We start from the raw sequence: 10,455 nt of genomic DNA on the forward strand, positions 1-10,455 counted from the left end.
AAACAGAATGATATATAGGTCACCCACTATCACTAAACATATACTCCATCTGTTTCCAAATATAAGATGTTTTGAGTAAAGCACGTAGATTAAGAAATAATCACTTTAAAAAAGTTTAACCAATTACAAACAAGACTGCATAATAGAAAGTATTAAACTAATCTAAAAGTTACATAGAAACTTGAAAACATCCTATATTATGAAACAACAAAAGTTCTCTAAACATCCTATATTATGAAAAGAGGGAGTACTTTTTTTATATTTTAACAACAGAATCTAGCTAGTAATATCACTATATACCATTCATATAATCTCTCATAAACATGATCAGAAACATTCTAATGTTTTGAACTCCAGTTTTCAAGTATGATTAAATCGTTTCGATTTGTAACAGAAACGATGTCCCTGAATCCTGATCGTACCATCAAGTATAAATTCGCTACAAAAAAACAACGCACCCGTACATGAACACATAATATCTAAAGTATTTTATAGGTATATTAAGATCCAAAATAGACAGAATAATTTTTGGTTTTAGAAATAAACAAGGAATTAAGATCCAAAATATCCCGACAAGGAAATGTCGTCTGTTCTTCTCTCACTTCCCACACACACATGCCAATCTAATTATGTATGTTTAGACAAACAAAAAGTATATAGCTTACGTACTTATGTGGGTTAAAATATTTTTCAACGGATGTAAATTTAAAGCTAGATATACTTCTTCGGCGTCTAATTCTCTTTTTCGTTTGGTGTTAATGTCTTTGATAAACGATCATAAGTTGACAACCTAACTCAATGAACTAACCAGTAGGCAGTAGTAGATCCGTAAAATTTATAGAAAGTGGAAAAAAATGTGAGAAGGTTATAGCGGGTGTGAAATATACCGATATGGGTATTCACAAATTCAAAATTTTTAGTTTTTGAACTCAGATATTACTATAGTTTAACTATTGACAAATTATATATAATGCATGATTACATCATTTGATTACAAATGTTTCACCTCATTCCCACGCATTGTCCCATGCTTATTTATAAGATATTGGTTGACAACGAAAAATGCTCGAGATATTTTGGTTTCGTACTGGTTGATTAAAAGATTTTTTTATATGTTCATGCATGATTCCTTCTATGCTTGTGATTGTGTTTGCTTAGTCGATGTATGTGTTGCATAGTCGACACGTGGTAATGTTCGCCCTCCCACTTGTGCTTGGTTTCACTTCACATCACCGATTCGCACAGTTCACGAAGAGGTGTCTTCGATCACGTCTATTTTAAAACACACGTACGTAGTCAGTCGTCTTTTCGTATATTGTAAACGAAAAAAACCCAATTAATCTTGAATCTGAAGAGACGTAGTATATAGTATTAGTATAGAGACTGTTCTACAAAATATCTCTCTTGTCATAAATAAATTGTTTTTAGATATCTTCCACTTCTTATTTATTATTCTGGTTTTTATATATATACAAAGGAATCCTTAAAGAGAAGGTTTCCTCAGATCATCGATCACGAGTGGAGAAGAATCTAGCTAAACATTCGAGTCTTTTTGACATCGTAAAATTATAAGCGAAAAATTCCAAAAACTTCTGTATCGATTTTTAATCATCATACCAATACTACTAACATTAAAGTACAAAGATATAATTACATTAGAAAAATTTCTACTACTAAACACACACAAAAAAAAACGAATGTGACGAAGAGTCTCATTTTACAAAGCAGATAATTGTTGGAACTTACGTGATACAGATGCTCTGCCAAAAAATCAGCAAACTATAATTTTGTTTTCACATGAATATTTTAGTGAAATCACTCAACAAGTATCTAGTCATGATAGTCAAATACGTTAATAATTTCAATGAAGTTCTTGTTCTTGATCAGAAAGAAGTCATCACTCAACACTCATCACACAACAACAACTACTATTACAAAAAAAAAAAGAAAAAACCAAAGTAAAATTGTAAAACCCATAACAAGAAAAAAAAATCATTATATCTCAAAACTTTCTATTTTAGATTTTTTTGTGATAATTAATGTTGTTGCATCTGCACCACACTAACTCCATCGTATCCAGCTGTGATGTAAAAAAAAAAATTAAATGCGTCTACGTAATGCGTAAGCCCGTGAGAGAGAGTTAGAAACACGCGCCCTTCACTTTGTACTTACTGTAGTAAAGCGAACGAACTCTGAAACTGGGGGACTCCTGCCAAAAAAAGTATCTTGTCTTGTTTTTTTTCTGTTTAAACTAAAAAGCCTCCAAGACGAGGTTCGAACGACACGTGTTTGGTCTGACGTGGATACTGTAAGATGCTTCCTCGGTGACTTCTCCATGACTCGATTTCGGCGCTTCTCCACGTTTCCATCAATTACACGCATACCTCTCTCTTATTTTCTCTACTTTTTTGTATTTGTTCTTCAAGTCCTCGTAATATTTTTTTATTATCAATTACAGAACATATGTTTTAAAACCGTAGGAATTTATATACAATGAATCTTAAACTTATCACAATTTGGATCCCTTTAGATGAACATTTAACTCTACCCATAGTAAATTAGTGTACATGCATTGATTGAATAAGAATTTGGTATTTTATTTTAAGATCTTAACTAAATTAAAAAATATAATTTGAAAATCTAACAAAAATTAATTATGTAAAAAAATACATTACAAGTTCTTGATCATCATCTACATTATGTGTATGGGAATCTGGAACAATTGATAACATCCTACAAATATGGTGACAATATGCAAATATTGAAACAAATTGGTCTCCTTTTATAGATTCTATGGGAGACACATATATATGACATTTATAATAGTATGATAAATAGAATATTGGATCGGCCCTTGGATATTTTTCTGATAGGCTGTAGGATGTTTACACACGTCCCCTTTGGTATAATAAAGGAAAGTAGTTCTAATCTCACCAAGCTTGGGACAGCTATAAAGTACGACAAACCAAATATACAAGAACACGTTGCATGTTTATAGCTGTCACGAAACAGACCTACCACTACTACCGCCACGTGACGGTCAAAAGGAAAGGCTTCTGGCCAAACCTGTAAAGAAAAGAGATCACCGGCACGAAACCTAACACATCACGAATTCGACCGGTCTCGCTCGACACGTTATGCATGTTTTTTTCTTTTCTTCTGGTTCGTTTAATTATAAGAGTTGGCCAGTTTGGTTGATTACATTAAATATTCAATTAGGAGAGACTAAACTATTTCGTTTACTAGTTTGTACACGTAACCTTAAATTAATTGTCTTAGAAACTTCTTCTTTCCATACGAATCATGACAAGAAAACTTCTTTCTATGTGTTCTCCCTACCCAAGAAAAATGTACTCATTTTCATAATTGGAAGTTTCCGCAGATTGTTATTTAATTTTGAGTTTAGTTGAGTTCTACAGAGTAATTAAAGTCATCTAAGGTTTTAATTTCTATTTAAATCCCAATCAGATTACTCGAATACTGGAAAGATAGTAGTAAAAAAATTTAGTAGCGCTATGATTGAGGCAAAATTCTCATGTAGAAACACTCGAGTATTTATACGTCCAACTACGCTAGTGTCCTGTAAATTCAGTCGACTATGCTTGTTGAAGACTTGAAGATATATAGTTGAAGACTATGCTTGTTGAAGACTTGAAGATATATTGCAAATCCAAAATTCTGAAATTAACTTGAGACATTTAATAATTCTACGATGTCTAATATTTTGATTCTTCAAAGATAATACTAAATATAAATAAATCTGTTACCTAATTTAATTGCGTCTACCTTTTTGACATTTGTGTACGTAAACTATTATATATCGCCGTGGAATCGGCATGCACCATGACATTTTCCCAACATGCAAGGAGACGACACATTATTTTAATAATCACCAATTTTCTAGTATTATTTCTTTCCGTAATTAAAACTTCAGAACCTGGGACGATGGATTGGGACCTAGCGTATTCACTGTAAATTTTACCATGAATCAGTTGTAAAGTAAATCTCTATAGGAATTGATCAATTGTAGCAACCGACTAAGATCATTAGCGACGATTTCTCCATCAATTGATGAAATAGGATTAGTGCCGACGGCTTTGATGGCCTTTGATGCCCTGTAAGTTCAAACCAAATATTAAAATGCGTGCACCCAAAAGAATAACTATATTTTAACGTTTAATTGGACCAATAGAAGAAGCCACTAACAATATGCACCAAAGTCAAGCGATACAAAAGATATAAGATGAACCCCCACAAGCATGAAGTAACAAACATATATTTAGTGCAAATTCTGAAATGAGAAAAGTGAGAAGCCCAAATAGGATATTGTATTTTTACTAAGCAAAAGAGGCCTATAATTGGGTTCTTATAAAGCCCTTGACTCTATGAGACGTTCCCGTTAAGCAAAATGTTCATGTCAGTCGATGAAAACCAATTTGGACAACTTGTTTATTCTTAGTAGCAAAAGAGGCCTATATAATATGCACACGTCGATGCAAATCGTCCAAACTTGTTAAACATAATATGTTGGTCGTAAGAATCTAATACATTACTCTTTGCTTGACGGAAAAAAAAAAAAGCATATCTATTCCAAACAAAAATTAATGGCAAGGTAAACTTTATGAGTTATTACAAAAGGAAAAATAGATTTCAGAGGAGCGTAGTTGGCTTGCATAATTTGATCTTCAAACTCTCCACACTAGATTCGAAGGTAAATTCGACTAGTCGCTAGTTTTGCTTTCATGAGGAGTTTGAGTACGTGGATGAAGAGAGGACTGACCGGGAGATAGGGGTGCGATTGTGAAGTCATACATTTCTTTTTCCAAACACTATCAATGGAGGATCGTCGTATTCCGTAAAAAGTTCAATATTCATATATAGACTATAGTCTCTCTTTATGTACATAAGTACATTAACATATAAAAATACTTTTGGTGGATGTTGAAAACGAACTCTCTGTCAATATAGCCCAAATCAATAAGGTAAACGATATCATTTGTAGACGATCTTCACCAATCCATTTAGTGAGTCGGCCCCTCCCTCACGTAAAAGAAAAGACACGTTCTTCATTTTATTTAAAAAACAATCTGGACGACTTACTTAACATGTTTACCCAAAAAATAAAAAAAGGAAAAAAAAAAACAATTTGGACGACTTAGCTTGCATCGACGTGTGAATATTAATTATTAAGGCCTAATGCATCCGAGCATGTATCCTTAATTAGAATTATTATATCTTTGTTTCAATTATCATTACCCAAAGATGTGTGTTTATCAGTTATCACGATCTAAGCTCTACAACAAATACGTGTTTCCCATGCCTCTATTCTACTAGTATCTATTTATTAGTCTGTTACATTTCCTACTTTCTTACTACTCTTATAATTAATGTTGATCTTCATCTTTTTGAGCTCAAAACACTTTTTTTATCCATCCTATTATAGAATTAAATGATACTATATATGATGAAAGTTAAGAACAAGGTGCAAACAACCTAAAGGCTAAAACTCCTTAACTAGAAATGTTTTTTTTTCTTTGTCTTCCAAGTTCCAAATATAAATGGGAATTTTGTTTTTTTTTTTGGAGAGTGAGTTTTTTTCATGCGCAGTTGAAAAAATATTTCAGAATAGGCCCATAATCATATGTAGTATTCTCTAGTTTTTATATTTTTAAAAAAACTAAAAAATTCATAATTTAGGAGTTGTTATTGAATTCTAATTTATAAATTTTTTTGAATAGTTCAACAAAATCATTAAAAGTGAATAACTGAAAGATTTTTAATGATTATCAGGGAGTTTTTTTTATAGTTTTGTTTATTAGTTTTATAAAATTTTGTAAAGTATTCCAAACAATCTCTGTAATACTTTTAATGACTTTATTTTGTGAAGAAAATTTACACAAAATAATTAAATTTATTAATAATAATTATTTTGTTTTAATTGAATAACACAACATTTTTATTAACTTTATAAAAGTCCAAATTCAATAAACCAAATTTGTTAAAATTTTAAATAATTTTTTACAAATCACTAACTAATAACACTAAACTTTAATAAAGCTTAACAAAATCTTAATCTAATAACAGAAAATTCTACATAACATTTAAAATCTTTAAAATTATATGCAAATCCTCAATCAATAACCTCCTCACTAACAACATTATTCCATAATGGATTTAAAACAATCTTATTAGTTAACAAAAATATTTCGAATAAGTCGTGACATGGTTGACTGAACTGGAAGGACATCTCCGTAATTTGAGTTTCACGTGGGTGGCTACCTCTTCTTCTTCTTCTCTCATATTAATATCTGTCATCCCTATCACAGAGACTCAGAGAGCTTTGTCACTCCAAAAAGGGAAAAACAGAAAAAACTATTAGCTACTAAAAATAAATATAAACAAAAAAAAACAAAAAAAAAAAAATTAGTCCCAGCCACCGTGGGGGGTAACTTCGTAAATTTCAAACAAAAACTCCGTTCCCGCCGCGAAGGCCTGAGGTTATATTATCCCCGTAAAAATTAATCTCCGGTGATGACGACTAAGATCCACTCCCTCACACCGGAGTGATTTTATCCTCTTCTTCTCTCAAAAAAATAAAAAATGAAAACGAATCGCGGCGGCGGAGACGAGGCTCTGAAGTTTTCAGGTTTCTTCTTCATGCCGGAGCGTCCACGTGACTACCTCGTGCTTTTCATACGCTTCTCCGTCATCGCTTGCCTCGTCGTCTCCGTCTCTCTCGTCCTCCGCGCCACTTTTTTATCCCCTTCCGCTCGTGACTATTCCACCAGCACCTACGGTCTCCGATTCACCACCGTTCCTCAAAAAAAATCCATAGCTCTCTCTCCCACCGGATCAATCGGACCTCTCAATATCTCTCACATCCTCTTCTGCATCGCCGGAGCTGCTGAGACCTGGATCGATCGAAGCCAGTACACATCCTTATGGTGGCGTAACTCGACGACACGTGGCTTCGTCTGGGTAGATAAACCGGTGAACTTCCCTCAAAACAACTCCGACGTTAGATTCTCAATCCCGATTCGAGTTTCCGATCCAGGCTGGACTCGATTCAAATTCTCAAGCTCGAGAGCCGCCGTTCGAATCGCTCGCATCATCTGGGATAGTTACAGACTGAATCTGCCGAATGTGCGGTGGTTCGTCATGGGGGACGACGACACCGTTTTCTTCACGGAGAATCTCGTCAAGGTTTTATCTAAATACGACCACGAGCAGATGTGGTACATCGGAGGTAACTCGGAGAGCGTCGAGCAGGACGTGATGCACGCGTACGATATGGCGTTTGGCGGTGGAGGTTTCGCGATTAGTCGTCCGTTAGCGGCGCGTTTGGCTAACGCGATGGATGATTGTCTCCAACGGTATTTCTACTTTTACGGTTCTGATCAGAGAATCGCGGCTTGCGTTAGCGAGATCGGCGTTCCGTTCACCGAAGAACGCGGTTTTCATCAGGTACGTTTTTGTTATACACGTGTCCTTTATTCCCATTGGTTTGTTTGTGTATGATGTTATACACGTGTCGAAACCGTTTTGTTTTTTTTTTTTTTCTGAGCCCCGACAAATTCGAAAGGTGCTAAATTACAAAAGGGGTCAAACGTAATAATCACTTAGCTTAGTGTTAGTGCTAAAAAAAGAGAATTTAGGAGTGTGGATTAATTGAGTATAAGTCACACCATATTAGACCAAAAAAGGAAATATAGTCACCCAACTGGAGACATTTATACTCTTTTTTGTTTTTTTTTTTCCCTTTAAAATTTGACTTATATGGTACGTTTATTTAATCAAATTGAATAGTTAGAGCTTAATGTATAGTAATTAGTACTGTTGTTAGTCAATTGCTTGAGATAATGCTCTCCGACTTATGAATGGTTCTGGTTGTGGTCCATGAATATGGTAGAAAAAACTTTTTAGTGGTGGAGCACATGATTCTGTCACGTTCGGATACAAAGCTTTTAATCATGGGCTCTATGGCTACTAGTGAACATCTTTGTTTGTTTAAATCTAGAAATATATCGTTTCAGCTAAGCTGTTAGTATATTGTTAAATATATCTCTGTTTCTAAGGAGTAATTAATTAATGTTTATTCTTTTAAGTTGTGCGTGTCATTATTACTGCTATGATCACGTGTTGTGTCTCATAATGAAATTTTCAATATCTGCCTGTAATGTTTGGACTTTGGACTCACACCATTCCTTTGTTTGGCAGCTTGACATAAAAGGAGATCCATACGGGTATCTAGCGGCGCATCCATTGACACCGCTTGTATCGTTGCATCACCTAGTTTACTTAGACCCAATGTTTCCTAACAAAAACCCGATTGAGTCGTTACAGACCCTTATGAAACCTTATTCCTTAGACCAGAATCGAATTCTCCAACAGATTAATTGCCATGAAGGAAAGCGTCAATGGTCCATATCAATCTCTTGGGGGTACTCCATTCAGATCTACAGTTACTTCTTGACCGCTAAGGAGCTGACTACGCCGTTGCAGACTTTCAAAACTTGGAGGTCTTCGAGTGATGGACCATTCGTGTTCAACACTCGGCCCTTGCCACCTGATCCGTGTCAGCGTCCCGTTACTTATTTCATGGATGGTGCAGAGGATGTAAGGTTCTATGGGACGAAAACTTGGTATAGTGTAGCGGATAAGAATTTTGGTCGTTGCGAAAATAATACTGAGCATTCTGAGTTAACCAAAGTGAAGAGGATACTAGTGACTTCAATGAAGATGGATCCTGAGTATTGGAACAAGGTACTACTTGCTTAGTGTTTTCTTTTTCTCATATTCATGTATAACAGTTTTGAGTGAGTTTTGAATTCTCTATATATTTTTTTTGGTTTTTGCTGATAGGCACCGAGGAGACAGTGTTGTGAGGTGATGGAAGGAGGAAGAGGAAAAAGAAAAGAGAATGAAATGTTGATAAGGATTAGAAAATGCAAATCATCGGAGAGGATATAAGAAAAAAGAAAAAAAGAAAGCGATTTGATTAGAGAGAGAGATATATAATTTTTTTGCACATACAGATTTTTAGATTCGATTATAGCTGATATGTGTTTCCTAAATTCCTTGTTACATCCAGATGAAGATGCTCTCTATCATCAATACTGGGACTCTTGCGTTTTACAAAAATGTAAACAAACTCTGTATTATTATTCCTCCAAATAAAATAATCTCATAAAATAACTAGTTTTACCTTGATTTTTACTATATACTGTACGCAACAAATTTTTAGTGAACCAAACAAATTTATTCATCCTTAAGCTTGTATACGTAAATCAAATGCTAAGAAGTAAGCACCACAAAAACCGTTTACTGCTTACTTTGATGTTTTCTCATTTTTTCTATATATGTTTTATATAAGGGCATTGAACAAATTGGGAAAGCAACCTATGGTGGTAATTGATTCTCAGAGAATCATTCTCTTCTTAATACAAATTGGTCTTCACGTACCATGTCAAGGATAAATGAAAATACAGTTTTCAAGGTTTGAGGTGATATACACCAATTCAGAAAGAAAGTAATGTTTACACTAACAAGAATATGTTTTTTTTTTTAGCATAGTTACAAAAGCTGAATGAGAATGAAAAACAGAGCAGATGGTATACTACTGTACTACTTGACATGCTGAGCTTTCAATGAAGTTAATTAATGAAATACAGTTTGATGACATGACTAACAATTCAGAAAAAGTTGGCATATAGTATCAATTAGAATCGAAATCCAATGTAATTAATAACGATGCATTCAAATGCAATCAAACATACTTATTCTTTACCGATACGTTTCTTCATTCGATCTATTTTAGTATTAATTGTGAAATTTTACGTATAACATTTAAACTTTTCTAAGCGTGATATTATTGAAGTATATATACCTTAAATAAAATAAAAACCTCACAAATTTTTCTCTTTTGTCTCTTCCATTTAAACTTTGATTAATTTCAACGTTAAATATTTTGTTGTCAAATCCAACGTCATTAGTATTTTTTTTTTTTTTTTTGATGGAAGCTGCCGTTTAGTTTTCCAACCAAACCTCAGCTAAATATAGTTAGGGAAACGGATAAGACATTCGCGCATAAAGGAGATAAAGGCTTTGTAAAACACGCAAGTTTACGCAACTTCTTTTATGCCGCAATTATGTACAAAACATTAATTTATTCTTGTAACTATATATTAGTATTGTTATTATATCTGCAGAAAAATTACTATTACAACATATGCTTTCGTGCTTTGATTTCCAAGCTTTCTGTTTATCTATAATTTTGTCAGTCAGGTAGGCAACCAAACCATGCCAGATTAATCAAAAAACGAAATTATAAGGCTCTACTTTGGCAAGTTTCTCTCACAACTAGTCTTATTAAAATAAACTAAAACCAAACTAAGATACGTGTGCACATCATTCCGAATATAAACACATCACAAGCAATAAATTAAATAAATCTTT

At 33.7% G+C, this 10,455-nt stretch overlaps 1 protein-coding gene across 1 annotated transcript; it reads left to right on the forward strand.

The window, feature by feature from the left end:
* Positions 1-5,986: 5,986 nt before the first annotated feature.
* LOC104745342 (uncharacterized) lies at positions 5,987-9,192 on the forward strand. Its single transcript, XM_010466542.3, has 3 exons — positions 5,987-7,464; positions 8,218-8,763; positions 8,863-9,192. Exons 1-3 carry the CDS (start codon positions 6,601-6,603, stop codon positions 8,968-8,970), a joined length of 1,518 nt encoding a protein of 505 aa, XP_010464844.2. The 5' UTR covers positions 5,987-6,600; the 3' UTR covers positions 8,971-9,192.
* Positions 9,193-10,455: the final 1,263 nt, after the last annotated feature.

This window comes from Camelina sativa, chromosome 15 (genome assembly GCF_030686135.1).
Source record: "Camelina sativa cultivar CO46 ecotype springtype chromosome 15, ASM3068613v1".
NCBI classification, from domain to species: Eukaryota; Viridiplantae; Streptophyta; class Magnoliopsida; order Brassicales; family Brassicaceae; genus Camelina; species Camelina sativa.